This window comes from Lepidothrix coronata, unplaced genomic scaffold, assembly GCF_001604755.1.
Source record: "Lepidothrix coronata isolate B3197 unplaced genomic scaffold, Lepidothrix_coronata-1.0 Scaffold203, whole genome shotgun sequence".
Lineage (NCBI taxonomy): Eukaryota > Metazoa > Chordata > Aves > Passeriformes > Pipridae > Lepidothrix > Lepidothrix coronata.
The window spans coordinates 430871-451529 of NW_016690383.1; the positions used below are offsets into that span (position 1 = coordinate 430871).

Consider the following 20659-nt stretch of genomic DNA (forward strand, 5'->3'; position numbering starts at 1 on the left):
TGTACAGCATCTCCTGGTTTACACCCATTTTCAAGACCAGATTTTTGAGTTCTTTCTTACCCCAAGTGCACTCTGCTTTCCTCTGTGGGCTCTTGAGGTCTTAAAATAGGAGCTGCCCAATCTAGGCTTAGACTCTGATGAGCACCACAGAAATATCCATGGTGTCTGTGAGAGGGGACACGTGCTTTCTCCTGATTGCAGAGAAGGAGAAGGGATCTTGAAAAGAGCACAGCAAGGAATGTGAACCCTATTGCCCATAAACTCCTCTTGATAAAACGTGCCTAGTGGGGTGGTTGCAAAGGAAATTTGAAAATATAGGATTGATTTTTAGCTTTCTCTGATGAGGATCAAACACCTAATCTTATCCATTGGGTGACTGGAACAATAGGAAGAAGGCCAGAGGAGAAAGTGCCTTTGTTAGCTTTCTTTTTGTATTATCTAGCCCTGTGTTATCCCTCACCTTTTGTGCTCCTCTGTAACACCAGCTGTTAAAATACATGCCTAGAAATATGCACCAGGGTTCAGGATGTGCCAGTGTTCAGAGGCAGTGCCTGCTGGCATTGTCTAGGCTGTTTTGCTGGTTTAGTTTGCAATTTTGGTTGGATTTGGGATGGAAGGAGGGTTTCCTGGATGAGAACTGGCTCTTCTCTGGATTAGGCAGTGGAGGTACCACCTCAGAACTGGAATAGGGAAGGAGCACCCACTGGGTCTGAGAAAAAAAGCTAGAGTCCTCTGAACTGTTTGGGGTGGTTTTGGAATAATTTTTTCCTCTGAAGGGAGTAGGAGAATTCATGAAGGAACTCATTGAGCCAGGCTCAGGAAGGCAATCACCTCTGCTGCTTCCTCAGACCACCACAGTGTTGTTAGCTACGATCCAAACTTTTCAAAACCACGGTAGGTATTAAGATAAAAAACATCTCTAATAGTGGGGAGTTGCAGATCTTTGGGCAGAATCCAGAGATTATGGGAAAGAAGCTGGAGAGGCACCAGCAGGAGTAGTGATGTGTGAGTGAGAAGTGGCTGCTAATGCCAGGCTTGGGCAGGTTTCAAGGCTTTGCTGTTTCCTTTGAGATCAAGTTCAATTTGGTGAATGATTTCCAGGAAGAGTTTGGGGATGGAGGTCTGGGATATGGCAATTCCCTGGACTTTAGGAAGGAGTAGGAAATGCTCCTCTTTTGTGACCTGCTTTTGCAGTGGGTACTTTGAGACAAAAGCCAATCTGATGGGTTTCCTAGGGCAGTGCTGCTGTGTCTGTCCCTTTATCCCTTGCTCAGAGCGTGCTCTGTCATCCCTAAATCAGGTGAGTACTGAAGGCTTGGTCAGGAACATACCATGATTATTTGGTTATTAGTAGGGAAACAACACAACCTGCTCCAGGGGAAGTGGAAGAAATGAGAAAATATTCTGTCCTGAGAAACCAACCCACCGTTCTTGTAACGATCCCCTCCATAGGGGTTTGAGCTGCCTCATGCCTAACTAAAATAACCACGGATGCTGCCTTCTTTCCCCAAATTGTGGCCATGGTGAATTAGGATAAGGAAAGCAAATGATACATTTAAGTGAGTCACGAAAGTGTGGGCAACTGGGCCCTACAGTAATTTAAAAATAAGTATGGGATGAGATTAGCAAATCTGACAGTGCTCAGCTAAGCAGAAGGATCTGCCAATTGCAAGCAGCCCATTCCCAATAAGACCTTCCAGTGTAGCCGCAGGCTCTTGTTGTGTATGAGGAAAAAACCAGCACGTGGCTACTTTGATTGATTTTTGAACAGGAATAGCAGAAACAAATATAATACAGACTGAGAGGAATAGATATTCCTCTGGTTTTTTTCCCTTCTAGGAGACTGGGCACTGCCAGGGAGGAAAAAACACTTGATTGCAGTATTCCTGGCAGCTGAGCTTCCCGGATGTCATCCAGTTGTATCCTGACATGTTGATTTAAAAAAAAAAAAAATGTTTTTAAAAATATTTTCGGGGCAAAAAGAGTTGGAAAATGCAGTGTAGGGGTGCAAACATCAATGAGCAGGAGCCTGGTGGGGATTCTACCCGGGGTTTACTCTTCTTTGGAGGCTCTGCTTGGCTCTACTCTGCTCCAGATGAGTCATGGACACTGTTACTGCAGCAACGCTGCTGCCAAGGAGGGGGATAAAGCTGTTGCCATGGTGCTGGATGGGCAGGAATTCTGCAGGAGTAAAAACACTTAATAATTAACTTGCAGACAAACGTGGCTTCAGATTTGCCCGCGTGCTCTAGGGAAGGTGTCCCGGGCTCCCAGGCGACTGCCCCCTCTTCTGTACAGCCCCTCGCCTTCCCAGGAAGCAGCCTGTGGCCATGGGCCCAGGGAGGAAAAGCTGGACTGTGGGAAGCTGTGCCTGCTTCCATCAATTTGTATTTTGCATGTGGCTGCCCAGAGCTGGGAAGTTGTGGGACGGGTTAAGAATTTGGGTGGCTGATGTGTCAGAGCCTAAAATCACAGTGTAATTGCAGGACATCTCCCTGAGGAATGCTAAACATCAGGGCTTAAGGCAAGGGCTTGGTTTAAATGTCTGTCATCTTCTTGGCTACTGGTAAAGACAGAAAAGACAATTCTGTGCAGTTTGTGGGCCAAAAACCAGCCTGGTGTTTTCTTGTGGTAGTAGAAAAGTTGAGCTTTTAGCTTGTTTTGCCTGATAGTGTGGGTACTGGTGTTAGTTTTTCCTTGTGCTGTGTTGATAGGGAAGGGAAAATCCCTGCCAAATGCCAGGGATGCTTTGAACACTGTCCTCTCTCTTAAAGCCCATTTATAGAATTGTAGAATCTCAGAGTGGTTTGGGTTGGAAGGGACCTTAAAGGTCATCTCGTTCTACCCCTGTGCCATGGGCAGGGACACCTCCCACTGGACCAGGTTGCTCCAAGCCTCATCCAACCTGGCTTTGAACGCTTTTAGGGCTGGGGCATCCGTAACTTCTCTGGGCATTCTTTTGAGCATTCGCCATATGGGGATGTTGGCGAGCAGTAAAACTGTCCAGAGAGGACATTTAACACCTCTGTTCCTTGTACCGAGCGTACTTGGAGAGTTCCCCAAGTTATGGAGATTTGGAAGGAATAAAAGGCTTCTAGGAAAATGTTCATGCTCAGCAGCCCAGGAGCAGTCGCTCAGAGCAGTCCAGGATTTGTTATACCTGTGCTGAAGTTGGATTGTCATGGGCAGGTCTGAGCTCTGGGCACTTGTATCTTGTTTTTATGTAGTCAGTGACTAAGCCTAAGGTGGATGGATGTATTTGAATTTCAGAAATAGGAAAGCAGACAGAAATAAGTGATTAGCTCAGATTAACAGCAGGAATTAGTAGCTGAGAAAGTGCTAAGAATTAGAATGTTAAAGTGTTATTTTCACCTTGGAACCTCCAAAACCAGTCTCCTACATCAAGCAGATGTGCAGCTGTTTGAAAGCTGACCTGACTTGTCTACATACAGCATTTATTTAGGTTTGTCAGGATAAAGTAAGTTATTGGAGCTATTTTCAATCTGCTGTATGTGCAGTGGAAATGAGGCACCACTGCTCCTTCCCCAGGGAGGAGGCTGATTCCCATGCCAGGAGCTGGCTCAGGGCACAGCAAGGCTGAAGGCTAAATCCATGGGGGTTTAGTAGTGGAATCCTCATCACTGGAAGTGTTCAAAAGCCATGTGGATGTAGCAGTTGGGGACATGGTTTAGTGGTGGACATGGCTGGGTTAATGGTCGGATTTGGTGACCTTAGAGGGCTTTTCCAACCTCAACAACTACGTGATTCTGTAATGATTTTCTCCCAAAGACACTGACTCTGCTGGAAGTGGGGATGGGCTCTGCTCCCTGTTTTCCTAATACAGGGAAAGGCTTCAATGCCATTTTCAGTGCTGAGGAAAACAAGTCCTTATGTGGAATGAGTATCAGTGGAGAGCAGAGGCCACCCTTTGTCTGCAGAGAGGGCTGGAGCAGGGAGGTGGCACAAGGGAGGACACTCCTGTTCCAGTTAAGTGCAGTCGGCTTAGTGCTCCCAAAGCTGCTTAGCACTTGCATTCTGCCACAGGGCAGTTTTTAAAACAGGCAAAGCCTCTTACATTGGAAAGGCTGGGATTTGATGGAGGTGCTGACTAGTCTGAGTACCCTGGGAGTAAATGGGTGCAGAAGTTGCTGGCAGAGGGTTGGGAAAAGGTGATGACCTCTGGGTCTATGGGGGAGAGAGGCCTTTTCCCTGTCCTGTCCGAGTAGGGCATTCAGAAATTAGACTCTTCAGAGACATCAGTTTTGAATTAAAATGGACAGTAGTGGGGATGCATTTGGGCTGCTCTCACTGCTTGTGTGGCCTCCAGAGAACAGATGGAAATTTCTGGTATTTCAGGGCAGCCTTCATTCAAATTTTTTTTCCTCTGCAGATTATTTGTGCACTCCAGAGGAAAATGTTTACAAGATAGACTTCACCAGGTTTAAAATCCGGGACATGGAGTCTGGCACAGTCTTGTTTGAAATCACCAAGCCAGCAGCTTCAGGTGAGTGCACACACAAAATAACATTTTCATGAACAAACACATGCTGGTGTCTGCTTCCTTTTGCCTTTTCCCACTCCTTTTACTCTGTACATTTCCCAAAACCAGGAGATGCTCTTGACTGCAGGAGGGCTGGAGTCCCAGCTTGCAGCAGAAATGTTTTTCAGGTGTCTCTTTGTACCAGCACGGTGAGCAGAGCTCGCTGCTGCTGTGCTCTCACGGTTGCCATCTGTGATGGGAAAGGACAGATGGATGTTGTAAACAGAAGCAGAGGAGGAGGAGCAGGAGATCACCGTGTGGTTGTTTCTTGGCTGTTCATAAGCTTGTGCCCCCCCCCGTAAATAGTTTTGCTGTTAATTTAACATCTTTCACTAAGGATCCAGGAAAATGATATTTCCAAAAGGGAGAAACTTTGTCAATTGAGCAAATTAGACAAACTGAAAATTTCCTTTTTTTTTTTTTTTCCTGAATTTTTAGATGGTGCTTGTAACCATCCAAGTGTTACCTGTTGCCGGTGGCAATAAAAACCCAGGGCAACTGTTTTTTTCCTGATTGTGCTCTCACAACCCTTCCCCACCTTCCTGCAGGTGAGAGGAAGTTTTCTGTAGCTTATGGGTAGCAAACCAGACATGCTAAGGGGAGATGGCTTGTTCAGAGTCACTCTGCAGTCGTGATCTGAGGTAGGAGCAGTGAATCACTTCAGAAGGTGAGCAGTGACTCAAACTAAAGGTCCATCTTCCAGTACTCCATCTCCAAGTGACCAGCAGTGGATGCCTCAGGACAGGAGGAGGGTGAGCTCACCATCAGGCTTCCTCAGGGTGGTTTCCTGGCTTATGTTACTCAATAACGTGATCACGAGTATTTTCGCCGGGTTTCTGTTTCTGAGATGACTCTGACAGGGTTTGCTTTGCCCTTTTCCAGAGCGTGAGCACAATGACAGGAAGGACGTGGACCCCAACGCCGGACGCTTCGTTCGCTATCAGTTCACCCCGGCCTTTCTCAGGCTGCGGCAAGTGGGAGCCACGTGAGTAACTCCTCTCTGCTGCCTGTTCTAGCACAGGAAGCAACTGAAATCCTAGAGAAAATGCCTCTTCCATTTTGATCCTGTCAGGAAGTTGATGTAATAGGGATCTTTTGTTGTGGTGAGGGTCTCCAAGTCTCTTTGCCGGATGCCTCGCTTTCTCCATCCCTGTAGCTTGTTTGTTTACCTCAGGAATGGTGTCGAAGAGATTGATGCTAAAAGGGGCAAAATAAGGTGGGAAGAGTATCCAGAGAAGAGAAGGCCCTGGAGAGACCTTAGAGCACTTTCCCATGCCTAAAGGGGTTCCCAAGAGAGCTGGAGGGGGACTTTGGACAAGGGCCTGGAGTGACAGGACAAGGGGAAATGGCTTCACACTGACAGAGGGCAGGGTTAAATGGGATATTGGGAAGAAATTCTTCCCTGTGAGAGTGATGAGGCCCTGGCACAGGTTGTCCAGAGAAGCTGTGGCTGCCCCATCCCTGGAAGTGTCCAAGGCCAGGTTGGATGGGGATTGGAACAACCTGGTCTAGTGGAAGGTGTCCCTGCCCATGGCAGGGGGGGTTGGAATTATATGGTCTTTAAGGTCCTTTCCCACCCAAACCATTCCGTGATTTTGTATTCCAGCTCTTTTCTGTGCATTATAAGTTTATTTGTCAGATGCTCCTGCCAGCTTCAGAAGATTTGTCTTCAGCTTCCACACTGCACTCCCCAAAAAACATTGATCCACAGATACATGTGAAATGATGAGGTCATGTTTGACCTTTGCCATGTCTGGCAGTGCTGCTTGCATCCTTCAGTAAACCACCACAAAATCTGACACCTAAAGAATTGTCTTGCTTGTCTCTATTTTGAGTAAAAAGAAGAAAAATATAGTATAAACTATGGTTTGTAATGCTGTGTTTGTGTCCCTGTAGAAGGCTTTAATGAAAAGAGGAAATGATAATTTAGTTAGTGACGTGGATTTGTATCTTTAGCTTTTTTTTTTCTTCAGAGCTCTCTTCTACCTTTCGGGAATGGCGCAAATCTTATTTAGGCAAGAAAGCTCACATCAATCTTACCCTTCTTTTTCAGGGTGGAATTCACAGTAGGGGACAAACCCATTAATAATTTCCGTATGATTGAGAGGCACTACTTCCGCGATCAGCTGCTGAAAAGCTTTGATTTTGAATTTGGCTTCTGCATCCCCAGCAGTAAAAACACTTGTGAGCACATCTATGAATTCCCCCAGCTCTCGGAGGATCTCAGTAAGCTCACTTTCATTTCTGGGTTATCACACTGTGATGTTCATCTGAGGTGGTTTGGGGGAGCCCTTTTTTAAAAACTGTCATAAAAAGAGTATGTTGGGTAGAATAATTCATACTTTTAGATCTGTGTTAACACTGATTTTGTTTTTTGGTAGCTTGCATCCCGTCACCCACCAGAGCTGCTTTTTTAGTGTGGTTTTTTAATTCGTAAAAAGGAAGCTTCATATCTGAGAGAAAAAAGATAATTGTGTTATAAAACAACCAAAAAATGGGATTAAAAAGGCATCCGGTAAATGGATGACTTAAATGTTATGTTCTGTTTTAATGTTTGATGTGCTATATTGAGAACTTGAGAGGTTTTAGTATGAACATAACTTTTATTGTCTCTCCTCTCTCCCAAGACACAACAGCACAAGCACTAAATCTGTGTGATCTTATTCTTTACAACCCCTAATTGTGTATGTCAGCACTAATATTACAGTCTGTAGAAAATACAGTGAGACACTTGCTGCCTGCTTATTATCAGACCAGAACAAATTTCTTTTGAGTTCACTGTTAATCATGGTTTTCTTTTAAAAAAAACCCAGCAAAATAAACCCTGGAAACTGTAGCATGATCTTGTTTTGAGATTAGGTGGAGCAGTTACCCTTTTATGGTGCCGTGATGTATTTGGATTACAAACATTTTTCATCCCTGAAAGTATTCTTCAGGGATGAAAGATGGAAAAAAATGTCTGGATGTGGCACTTGGGGACGTGGTTCAATGGTGAACATGGCAGTGCTGGGTTAGTGGTTGGACTTGATGATCTTAGAAGGCTTTTCCAACATAAATGATTCCATGGTTCTATGATTCTGTGATTATGTTTGAGTTGTCTTAAAGATACTGTCAGCAAATAGTTTGGGTTGGTTCCCATTTGGGTTTTTCACCTGAATAATTTGCTGCCGTCTGAGCGACTCCGCAAAACCTGCCTGAAACCCTGTGTTTCCTGAACATATCTGCAGTGTGACTGTTAATTTTGCTTGTTTTGTCCTTTTTTACCCCCTGCAGTTCGAGAGATGATCCTTCATCCCTACGAGACACAGTCGGACAGTTTCTACTTTGTAGACAACAAGCTCGTGATGCACAACAAGGCAGATTATTCATACAGTGGAGGACCTTGAGCGCGGGATGGGCCGCGCTGGCCTCCCCTTTCCTATGGAAGTCGTCAGGGATACCAACACCTTCAGTTCTGCTGCCTGCAGTGTCAACTGGACAAGGATCCACAAAACCAAGGACTCTTTGCCACAGTAGGAGTTTCATGACTAAATTTGCCGGTCTCATCTCTTTTGAGCTTTGAAGCAGACCCAGTTCTTCAGAACTTTAGGCTGAATGATCTTTGGATACCACTTCCCTAAGTTCTTTAAGTGTCTGCTTCGAAAATGGCCTTGTGGGACCTGGGGGATTTTGCCCTAATTCTGTGAATTTGTGTTCTCGCCCTCAAGTATCTTTTAGGACATGATTGCTTTCCCAAAGAATGTAATCAGAGAAACCACGTGAGTGGATGGGTGCAGAGACAGAGGTTTGGTTGGTTGCTTCTCTTTGTCAGTGCTTCAAAGGCCAATTTAACTTGTCCATCCCGTCAAAAATGTCGAGCATAGCATCTCACAAAGGCAAGTTTCATCTTTAGATTGGCTCTCTCCATAAGTATTTCATCCTTTAATTTTGGTCCTTCTGTTTAATGTTCTGTTTAATCCTGGAAATGCCGAAACTCACAATGAAGACCAGTAGTTTAATGACAGAGCCATTTTAATTGGGTACTGTCCTTTCACATTTCAGATGAAGGTAAATTAGCATTGTGGGTCTATGAACCTCCCTAAGTACCTTCCATTCATTTCAGGTTTTGCAGAATAATCAGGAAAAATGGAAGGATTTTAGCTTTATTTAACATTTTCACATAGCTAACATTCAGCCTATTCATGCTACACATTTCCATGTCTGTTTTTTTTTTCATCTCTGCTCAATACCAAGATAAGGGCTTCAGCACTGCTTTTTAGAGCAACACTTTCATTTGTCTATGGCAGCTGGAGTATGTGGAATTTCCAATTTTCTATTTGTATCTGCATTTAAAGAATGTTATGACAGTGCTTTCCCTTTGTTAAAAATGTTTCACATCAATAATTAGTACAGGTGAAACAGTCTAATAATGTACAACTTAAAGGCACGGGAAAAAAATTTAACAAGAGCTCTCTCTTCAGACTCTGGAAGAAGTTTAAGACCAATTTTGCCCAAGAAGTAGCAACACCAAGAATAAACCAGTATGGGGTGGCCTGTTGTCATGAAACCCCTACTCTAAAGGTCAGTTCACTGATACTTTAAAAAAAAAAAAAAAGGCAGTTGAAGTTTGTAGATATTTCTATAAATACTTGATGTCTCCATGTCTAATTCTGTGAGTTGAAGTGGAACATTCTATGTTAGCCTCGGATAGGTGTGATTGTAATAATTTTTATAAAATACCATTTCCAGTTGTGCTGAGCATCTTTTTAGTCGCAGCCTATGTCAGACAGGACTACAAATGGTTCCAAGTGGAGCCATCTGCCCAAGAACAGGGAGGTTTTTGTGCTCTTGCTGGGGTTGTGGTCACTGTTAAATGTGTCACAGGTTGTATTTGGCATGGCTTTCTTGAATTCTGAGAGAGGATTTTCTAAAGAAAACACAGTGAGTTTAGGTTACAGCACAGAGTTTTTATTAAGCTTGGTAGCTACAAAAGTATGTAAAATTCACTGATTTTACACAACTAGTAGTTGTAGTAATTCTTATCACGATGAGACTTGTATTTATCACTATTTTTTGTCTCTACTGTATTAAATCATACAGCTAGCCTATGGCTGACTGATCTGCTTGAGAGATACAGAGAATTTTCTCCTTATTTGTATAATGCTCTGAGCTACTGAACATTGATTTTACAGCACAATAATTACTAAAGGTGAAAATAGTTTCAAAAATTTTGTCATTCCTCCTCCCGCTTTTCTTTTTGCATCAAGGCTGTTAAACTGGCCATATATACAATGACATTTTGCAAGTTTAAGTATTTCTGAATTTTGTTTCAACTCTTGAAGGAGAAAATATGTTGACTTAGAGACAGAAGAGAGTATGTGTGTTTATAATTAGCACCCTGCACAGAGGTTTTTTAGTGATATTTTTCACCTGCTGTTCATAATAGTCACTTCTGTGCATAAGATTTTTAAAAGACTGTTAGGAATGGTACTTGCCCAGAATAACCAGCCATATATTTAATATGAAAATATACATCTCAGTATGTCTTGGTGAGATTAGTTGTGCTTTGGTGTGGACCCTTGGGTCATTGTACAGAGTTTTTTCTCTGTACAGCACATTGTTGCCACCTGCAATAGTCATGTTGAGCTCCTTTTAAGACTTTGGACTTCAAAAACAAAATAATTCCATAAAAATATTACTGTAGTCAATGGAAACTTGAGTGGTAGACATGCCCCTTATAAAAGAACCACGAGAAAATCACCCTGTCCCCAAGAGGGCAGTGTGTTGTTGGATGGACTTTCTGACACTGTATTTTAGGGTAGGTTTGAGGTTAAACACAACAGTATGAATTATCTGCTGCCAATGTCCTGAAATCTGGTAATTCAGATTCCATGGGCAGTAATTCCAGGCTAACAGAAAATTTGGTGTGAATCATATAGGAGATACTTCACTGAGTCAATTTGTCGTCTAGTATTATTAGGAATATTTTAAACCGGAAACAAAGATTGGACATTTTCAATAAAATTAATTTCAACCTATTGTAGCTTTAGGTAAAGCTGGAGGAATTTTACTTGTTTTAAAAGTCCCCAGAGTTTGTCTACAAATAACAAATCCTGATTCTTAAACCATGACAAATAACAAAACTTTCTGTGGGAAGTGTAATGAAGGTGCTTTTTTTCTGTGTTCCACTGGAGCAGTTATCACTGTTATCTCCCTGTTTTACTTGTTAGCATTTCTTTAAGGTCATCTGCATCCACAGTCTTTACAAACTTGTGGGAATCAGATAAGCTGTAAAGTGAAACCCACGTTTTTTTCCCCTTAAATTGGCAGTTGATTCTTACTATAAACCGGTTGAAAAAATTAAATCTTAGCAGCATTGTTCACAGAAGAATTTGTTAATCTCCTGGTCTAGTTAATTATTTGGTATTTTAATATTAATTATTTGGGGTTTACTTTGGAATTTCATTGCGAAATCACCAAGTAATGGCTCTGGAAAAAAAGAATTCTTTTATTTTCTTCCTTGGGCCCATTTTAAACGTTGCTTTAATTAGCACTGCAGCTCTATTTTAACAAGCCAGCCTGGCAATTCAGGATGTGACTTTCCGAAAGTGAAAGAAAACATCTAAGAGCTAACCAAGATTATCTGCTAATAATGCCTGGCTGTTTCCTGTCATAAAATGGGATTATGTGGGTGCTTTACAGAGTGACTTAATCTTGGAAAAAGAAACTAAGTCTCTGTGAGTGCTAATAGTGACATAATTTTTCTGAGAGACAGGGAAATTATAGCTCAACACGTTCCTTCAAGGAAATTATAACTCGACACATTTTTTTTCACTTTGTCAGCCTTGGATCCCTTGAAATGTCAGGTTTTTTTAAGAAAAGCAGCAGTAATACATTGGTGGTGAGCTGCTATGCTGCATGCTCTATTTATTCACACTTCCGTGGCAGGAAGAGAACAATTTATTTTTAAAATTAACACATCAACTGTGGTTTAAATTCTAGAAACTTTTTGTGGCAAAAGCCAAAATTGTTTCTGTGAATTATCCTCTGTGTGGTGACATTTATGAAATAACTGAATGATCCACTCTCCCTGACTCCGAAGAATTTATTTATTTATTTTATTTAATGTAGGAAGTCTCCGTAGGTTTGAAAACAATGTGTTGGGGTTTAGTTCTTGCTCACAATCTCTCTCTGTGTCTTGTTTTTGAGCAGGTCAGTAAGATGCTCTATTTTCCATCTCTGTCCTCTGTTTGAGTTTCACTCCAAAATCCTGTGTAGAGTGTCACAGTGATGGCTGGCTGTGTGTGAAACATGCAGGCTACCAACTTCCAAATACCTTCAGTTTGAGAAAAGACTGTTAAGGTATATTGAGAAATAGTGCTACATATTGACCCATAAAAATAAATTCCAATCTTCATAACAAAAAATTATAGAGAACTCTTAGTCATGCAAAGATGGGGGGCTATTTAAGGTAAGAAAATGCTAATATCCAACGGCTATACTTAATAAGTATTATAAAAATGCTGTATTAATTATTCATAACCTGCAAAAGATGGTTAACAGCTCAATTTTAATTAGATCTGGTTAGGAAGGAAACTATAGAGATGATTGCTATTGTTAATAGAGGTGTGGGGGAGCAAATAGAAATGTGTATGTGTGGCACAACAGCTGATTTATGTGCATTGACTCTTTGTGGGGGGAAAAATGAGGGGAGAGAGGGGACAAGGACAGGAAAAGAATTAATTTCAGCTATTTGCACCCAAGAGATTCAAGGCCATGGTAAGTGTAAATGAGTTTTCTCTTGAGCCTGAGTCAGCTGGGAGCCTCATTTCGTGGTTCTTCTCTATACCCCCAGCATAAGCACTACCTAAATTTATAGAAGTGTTTCAATACTAACATTAAATGTCATTCACAGTTCGTATCATTTTCTATACATGGAAATATTTGAAGTATTTGGAGAGTGTGATGCTCTAGGTCTCAACGCTGCAGCTCAGTTGTTTTCTGTGTCACTGGTCAGTGTGACCCAGCGGGTGAAATGGTGTTTGTGTGTCTGTAGCCTCCCTCCAAGCCCTGTGTTCATGCCTGCTGTGACGTCTGCTTGTATCTTAATACACCCAGCAAACCTGTTTGAATGTGACATTGACCTTTTTTTGGCATAGCAGCAGAGTTGTCTGTATTAAAATGTATTTATAAAAAAATATATCTATTTTTTGTGGAATGAAAGTAGGATTCTAGTTAATACACCACTGGGAAAATGTTAGAAGCATTTTTACCAAGTTAATTTCTAATTCTTTGTACTTGTTAGTTACCTGATTTGTTTGCTAGGAGAACATCCACTGTGGCCCATCCTGTGGCAATGCAATGCACTGTCGTGCAGAGAATCTGGTTTTCAGAAAACTGGGAGTCTTGTTTCCCTTTGGGACAGTAGGGAACTGAGTAGATCACCAGGAATAAAAGGAACCTTGGCACGGAATCCACTTCTGTGGCTTTGGCTTCAGTCCCTAAACTGACTTATTGCAGATAGATGTGTAGAGAGAGCAAAGATTGAGACTTCAGGATAAAAAAAAAAAAAATTAGATGCTACAATTTAGTCTTCCTGTAGGAGAAGGAGAGTCCTAAAATTAATTTATACAAGGATTAAATAGGGACTGCACTTGCTTAAATTGATTTCATATTGGCAGCTTAGTCATCAATGTGCATACTAGGGAATATGCTTAACTTTTTCCATTACCTTGGAAAATGGTTCAAAAACATGTCACATCCGTTAGCAAGTGTTTCTTCTCCTGTAACAAATTGCAAAATGTAAAAAAAAAAAAAAAAAGAAATAAATTATTGATCCTAGAAATGAGGGTGATTGTCTGTTTTGTTTAATTATTTATATTAGCACACGAAAAACATTCAAACTTTCATTTCAGATCCCTTCCATCAATATCTGAAGTCCAGCTTTGTGCAAATGTATGTAACCAGCTTCACTTTTTGGTAGTTGTAAACACAGGAAAACTCTGCAGTGGTTTGGGTTGTTATGTGAGTAAAACCATCACATTAAAAGTGTTTAAATGGGATTCAGCTTTCAGATTGGGAAAATATCTTGGGGTGTAATTAAAAGAAATTAATATTGATTACATTAATGGAACCAGCTGCTCAGGCTGTAATGAGGTGTATTGGGGTAATTCCACCTTGATGGCTTTGATATTTCAGTCAGAAATTCCTGGGAATATCTCTGTATTTCTCTGTGAGCAGAACAATCTACCAACTCTCAGAGGAAAAGAAGTAGAATGTTTCTGTTTGAAAACATCTTCTATAATTAATTTTGATTCCACAGGATTACTGGGGACTCCTTAATAACATAAAATCCCGCAGTGTGTGCTGAAATTTGAGGAAGAAATTTATTAATCCAAAGCTTTACCTTTTGGATTATTACTTGGAGCTGCATGAAACACCTGGACTGAGCTCTGCAATGAGGTGGATACCTGAGCACAGGTTTGTAATGTGACTTTTTCAGCTGAAGATACACTTTGAGTCTGACATCAGTTCTCTTACAAGCTCTCCCAAATCAGAGGCTTTGCCTGTACCTGTTCTCTGTGGTGAGATGTTATCTCCTGCTTAAACTTCCTCTCGGAATTACCTGAACAACTGGAAGCATCAGGTCTGTTTTCTTAGAATTCTTGATGCTGATTTCACTGAATACCTAAAGAGAAGAGAGAGCAAAATCAGTGCTGGTAAATCTAATAAGACAGGTTAAGCTCTCTGAGTTTCATGCTCAAGTATAATTACCTGGACTTGCTTAGAAATCTTCTGAGATTGAAAAGAACCTTAAAAAAAAAAAAAAATCCAAATTTTATTCCTGTGGAAACTCCTCAGTGTTAAATGTCTGCCAAAAATATACTACATTACCAATGCTTTTTCTTTTTTTTTTTTCCCCCCTCTTTAGCTGGTATGTCAGCCTCATTTATTAATAAATATGCCTAATCATCCTGGAGATGTTCTCTGCTTTTCCTCAGATTCTTATTTCTTATGGCATTTGCTCAGTTATTGTGGCAAATCTTAAGTGTTCACCCCATGTTTCTATTTTATTTGTCATTGTTCAAGGGCATTCATCTATCTATAACTTGCTTTCCCTTAACATTTCTTACTTGTAGGAAGAACACTTCTCAGTGATAAAAGTACTCCAAGTTCCTCAATTTTTCCCTGTAGAGACAATGTATCTTATTTTAGAGATTACTGAAGTCTCTCATTGCATGCTAGGATAAACCAAAAGTATTTATTCTCCCTATTTAAGTCCACAAAAAGGAGTAATTGCTTTACAGAGATAATTTTTTTTCCTTAACCAGTGCTGTACAAGAACTTAAAATAGGAGGTGAAATCATACTGGATAATGTATTTTAATTAAAACTACAAAGAGAATTTAGGTAGGTAGAGCATAATTGCAGTTGGATGATTCCCAGCCATTATTTTGAAAACTGACATGGGACCTTAAATAACAAAGGCCTGTGTTATTTAAAAATAATTTAATTATTCTAGGGGAGGGTGTAAACCATGTTAATGAAGCTGCATATGAAAGTAGCAAGAAATAAAAACAGGGAAGTTCCAAACAGCAATAGAGAAAACACATAATTAAATTTACTTTATGAAAGGAAGATAACACAGATGGAAGAGAACAGTTCTAAACATCTTCAGTTCTTCCTGTGGGATGACAGGATGAATCAGAAAAGGGGAATAGCAAAGTGGATAGATTAATAAAAGGAAGAAATTCTTCCCAGTGAGGGTGGTGAGGCTCTGGCACAGGTTGCCAAGAGAAGCTGTGGCTGCCTCATCCCTGGAAGTCTCCAAGGCCAAGTTGGATGGGTGTTGGAGCAACCTGGGGTAGTGGAAGGTGTCCCTGCCCATGGCAGGGGATGGAATGAGATGAACTTTAAGGTTCCTTCCAACCCAAACCATTTTATAATTCTGTACATGTTTTATAATCTTTCTATTTTACCTATAAAACAGTTATTCCAGATGACAAATTATTGGGATTTGCTGGTTTTACTGTTTTTGCTGGCACAGTTATGCTCACAGCTTTACTTCTTGCACTCCCTTGGCTATAGAAGTGTGTGTAGCTTTTGTTTATCCAGTGAAGGAAAGGCAAAAACTGGAGTAGAAAAGCTTGGGAAAGGAAAACATCTGGCAGTCAGGGGTAAAGCTTTCTGTAGAATCTCAAACTGGTAAAGTGCATTTCCTTGCCCACTCAGCCAAGTGGAGAAGTGGGTGTACAAACCCTGTTTCGCCTATGAAAGGTGCTAATGTGCCAGACCTGAAAGCTAGAACTATCTAGAACCTCTTTTTAGTTAAAAAACTCCCAACCACCAAAACCAAAGCTCAACCCCAAACCCTGTTTTTGTGAATGATGTGAAGGGCACTGCACACCATCGTTCTGCCAGTGTTACTCTCCACGCTGGCATTCAACTGGCTTTGAAAATCATGTTTTTATTTCCCAAATGCATTCCTTACCACCCTGATCTATAATTAAGTGTCTAATTAAGCCTGCTGACTGCTTTGATGTCTGTACAGGTTCATAAGTCAGGAGAACAGAGGGTTCACTATAACCCGTAAAATTAAAGTGTGTGCAGAGACCTGAGTGTAAGTTCAGAGGAATCAAACTCTCTGCCCCAGACACACAAGACTCTCTTAGCACTGAGATGTCACATTTAAAGGATGTTCCCCCACTGGAATTCATCAGCTGGCATTGGTCACAACCTAAATTTGAAATAACAGTGCAGAAGTGCTCTTTGCAGCTGACAAACACATGGATATGCTTCCTGTGGTTGGCTGGCAAGATGTTTGGAGGAAACACAAGCACAACTGTTACCACTCAGATAACTTTAAGAACTATTATTTCAGCCAGTGTTTAAATTTCTGTAAGATATGTTAAAATGAGAAAGATAATTTCCAGCTAAAGCAAAAATCTGCACTTTTTTTTTTTTGGCTTTTAATGCCAAATAAGCATCACAGTTTTCTCCTTAGATTAACTGGATATTTGGTACAAAATATTTTTTCCATCTTTTTTTTTTTTTATGTTTTAAAGTTGGTCTAGAGGGAAGGGTAAGTATAATTAATGCCTTAAGTAATCCTTTAGGCCTGGTGCCTCCAACAGGCCCAAACATGTTGGGCTTATTCATGTGGTTGAAATTAAATTCTTCAGTTGCTTCCTGAGAAGAAAGATCTTGAATTCTTTGTTCATCCAAATGATGTGAATTCCCTTCTGCAGTGTTTTTGTGGCGGATGTGCTTCTACCTGAGCTCTCAGTGGGTCTTGGTGCATCCCCTCATGACAATCACAATCCATCCGCCCTACCTGGCCTGCTGCTGCTGTAATTAATTTCCTGGTGCCAATTGCGTGAGTAAGGAATTTGAGTCATGCGACTAATTAAGGTCTTTGCTGCTCAGCCAGGCCTAATTGGTTCTGTCAGGAATAAATCTTTAAAGGTTTCAACTGGGCCTCTTCTCTACCCAGGTCAAAACTGGATCGATTCAGAACAGGATTCTTCCATTCATCTGAGCAGCAAAATGGCTCTGGGGTGAACTTACTGTGGCCTTTCAGTACCTAAGGGAGCAACAAGAGAGCTGGGGACGGGATTTGGACAAGGGCCTGGAGTGACAGGACAAGGGGGAATGGCTTCAAACTGAGAGAGGGCAGGGTTAGATAAGATATGAGGAAGAAATTCTTCCCTGTGAGGGTGGGGAGGCCCTGGCACAGGTTGCCCAGAGAAGCTGTGGCTGCCCCATCCCTGGAAGTGTCCAAGGCCAGGTTGGACAGGGCTTGGAGCAACCTGGTCTAGTGGAAAGTGTTGTAATGATATGGTCTGTAAGGTCCCTTCCAATCCAAACCATTTTTTTATTCTGTGATAACAAAAGGCAAAAAAATCATCATTATAAAATGCTGAAGTTGCTCGCCCCTGTGAGGGAGATGGTGTCATGTTGGTGGCTGTTTGCTGGGATCTTGCAGTTCATAGTCCTGTTAACATTTGTTATGTTGATATTTAGTACCTGAGATTTTTCAATGTACTAGCTGAATGAGAGCCCCTAGGGAAATAAATCCCACCTGCTGATAATTTTCAGTAATTTCAGTTTTTTCCCTGCAAACAAATATTCTTTGTGCCTGTTTGTCTCTTTGAACCAAAAAAAAAAAAACAAAAAAACCAAAAAAAGGCACTTTTCTGCTTCTAAACAGACTGCATTTAAATTTTGTTCTATGAACTAATTCCACCATTCCTTATTTTAGTAGTTCTACATTAAATTTGTGCTGTGACCACGCATGGGAAATGCTTCATTAAAGCTTCCTGTTACGTCATTGTAGGGAGGGAATGCATGGTGAACCAGATAGTTCTTCTTCCACTACTGAGTGTTTTGTTTTTGTTTGTGTTAGACTAGAAATGGATTAGTGGGTCAGAAAAAGCTTACGTGAAGTGTTTTTTGGTTTCGATGTTTAATAGTCTAAACACAAACATTTATACACAGATCTGGATGTCTGAAGTGTAAAAATGGAGCAGCAGTCCTGGTAAACTAAGTTCTGGAATCCAAATATTTGTTCCAGACAGTAATTTAGACTTATGTGAAAGTGCCAATAAGTCAGTTGCACTTTTCAAGCTTTGTGTACGAAGTTAGAGACGCAAAGTAAAACTGATGTGATGTTTAGTGGTTTATCTGTTCCATAATTCCTGTTAATCACTGTTGGGTTTAAGTAGCTCAGTGCTGTGCCGGGGGTGTGAAAGACTGAGCAGAGAGATGAACAGATCTGAGAACTGTCTCAACAAAAGCAAATGAATGTTCAGGGGTGATGGTTGTATAACAAGAACAGGAAAACAGGGGAGGCAGAAATCTTTACTTTAGCCAGAAGTCTTGTAATGGTCAATTTGGGCTCATGACAAGAGAAAAGAGCTTCAAAACATTGTTCCAATATAAACTGTTATTTGAATTTTTTGAATTTTAAATTAAACATGTAATAAAAAAAAGGTTAAATTAATAAATCCTAAACTTTAGAATGCAAATTTTTCCTAATCATATGTTGGAGAGGGCAGCAGTGAGCACTTTCTTCTGTTTGGTAATAAGATATTTTTATGGTAATTAGACTTAAGGTTATTTTTTTCTCCTAGACAGGTTTGCATAATGTGTTTAGAAGAGGCTGATTAAGCAAACACCATTAGCCTTGGACTGGGAAAACTTCATTCTTTCCTTCCTTTCTCCCTCTGTTTTCAGAGTGCTACTTAAAATGGAATTTAATGCAAATGTGTCTGAAATTGATTTGCAGTGTGTGCAAAATACTTATTTTATGGTAGGTACAAAGTAAGGTGTCACCAGCTCTAGGAGCTCTCAGAAGATGTGCTATCAGTCTGTCAAAAGTTATTTTAAAAGTAAAAAATAAGGATTGCACAAGATGAGGGTTATTCTTGTATATAAAATAAAAATAGATCAATTACTGTATTTGTTAGCTTTCTCCTTTTTTTTTTTTTTNAATAATCGTTCCAGAATTGTAATGTATAGTATAACTCTTTCCTCATGGACCCATATTTCAGTGGTTTGGGTTTTTTTGTCTCTACCTAAATTACTAATGCTAAACTGAAGCAAGACAATAAAATTCCAGATGTAGGAGCCTGAAGTGGAGCAGGAAGGGAAACCCAAACCCAGACAATTTATATTATTCGATAACTTGCAGTCTTGTTTGTTTGTTTGTTTTAAACATGACTCTTTTCTAATAAAAGTCATCACAGAATTTTTCTTATAACTTCTGTGAAATGTCCAACCATTAATTTAATTCCATTAAATGTGGAATGCATTGGAGAAAATACTTTAGGGTGCTTAGATAAATAACTTTATAGAGAGAGGACAAGCCTTTCTTGTGTGGATACAGCATGTCAAGAAAGTCAAGCAAAACACAAGAAAAAACGTGTTCTTCCCTATGTCTGATCATTCTTCAAAGCCTTATTAGCAAGAAAAATATAAACCACCATCTGACACTTAGATTTCTCCTCTGTTTCTTCCTCCCCTTCCAGCTTGTAATCATGTGTGTGGTCACAAGTGTGGAATATATTGGTGCCTCTGAGGGAATGGCCATGCCTGTCAATCACAGGCCGTAGAGGATACGAGTGACACACAGGAATTAACAAATCATGGATGAGTTGCTATGCCCATAAATTATAAATCTTTAACATGGAAAAAGAAGTTTAGCTTTTCTTGCTTTAAAATCTGCAAGTCTGGAATTCCTTTAGCAGATATTTATCTCAGCTTGATAACGTGTTGTCTAGATTCCTACTGTCAGTTTTGATGGATTTTTTTCATGTGCCATGCATTTGCTCTAATCATAAATATTTTATTACAATTTTGCCATGTTTCTGGAGCAATGAACTGTCCCAGTGCTCTTCGTCTGGTGTGTTCTCATGCGTTTTCTTGTTGTCTCCCTCTGCCAAATACAAAACATTGGGAATGTTGTTAATTCTAATGGGAATATCTTGCAAAGACCTGTATTGTTCTATACATTGGTGTGGTTCATTGTGTGCTACTTGGGAGGGGTTTCTATAAGGAGTTTAAAAAGGGTTTAACAAGAATTTGATGCAAATAGTGATTGAAAGTCATTGAGAACTGAGCATCTCGCTCCCTCAGGGTTCTGAAAATGTCGATCTGTGTCACAACTGTTTGGTGTTTGCAGTGAAAGGCTTCTAAACGGAGACAGTCTTATCCAGAAAAGTCTTGGAAGGTGTAGGTTGTGGAATGCAGAATTCCCTCTGGCATCAGCATGGCTGTTGGCTGAAGTTGTGTAACTGAGTTTGAGGAGTCTGAGAGGGTCTGGGTGGTCCTGCCCAGCTCTGGGGGGTCTTGGTGCACCAGTGGGGCCTTCTGTTTAAGGAAGTCAGAGCTTAAAAAACACACAGAGCCAAGGAAACCAACCCCTCAGTGCAAGCCAGATCTGCTGTGAACAGTCAAATATTTGTAGAGAACCTTATTTACCTATTATTATTATTATTATTATTATTTTTGGCTCAAGGGTGATGTTGACATATTTTAAGGCATCATAGTAGCTGTGTGCTGCAGGGCCACAGGGGTACAAAACCACTGCCTGAGCACAGGGTATCCTGTATTAGGATGGATATTTATTTGATGCTTTTTT

General features: G+C 40.7%; 1 protein-coding gene and 1 long non-coding RNA gene across 2 annotated transcripts in view; one reads left to right on the forward strand and one right to left on the reverse strand.

Moving 5' to 3' along the window:
- The window catches only part of UNC119 (unc-119 lipid binding chaperone), a 14734-nt gene extending 5600 nt beyond the window's left edge, over positions 1-9134 (forward strand). The window contains exons 2-5 of the mRNA XM_017832630.1: positions 4391-4504; positions 5423-5525; positions 6594-6766; positions 7814-9134. Coding sequence (XP_017688119.1) covers positions 4391-4504; positions 5423-5525; positions 6594-6766; positions 7814-7926 — 503 coding nt within the window. The 3' untranslated portion in view covers positions 7927-9134. The remainder of the gene's footprint in view (positions 1-4390; positions 4505-5422; positions 5526-6593; positions 6767-7813) is intronic.
- Positions 9135-11662: 2528 nt separating this feature from the next.
- Positions 11663-17225, reverse strand: LOC108506035. Its single transcript, XR_001877659.1, has 6 exons — positions 16793-17225; positions 14294-14331; positions 14145-14207; positions 13251-13302; positions 12829-13069; positions 11663-11855 (listed from the first exon to the last, which is right to left on the reverse strand). It is a non-coding gene; the product is annotated as an uncharacterized LOC108506035 (long non-coding RNA).
- Positions 17226-20659: the final 3434 nt, after the last annotated feature.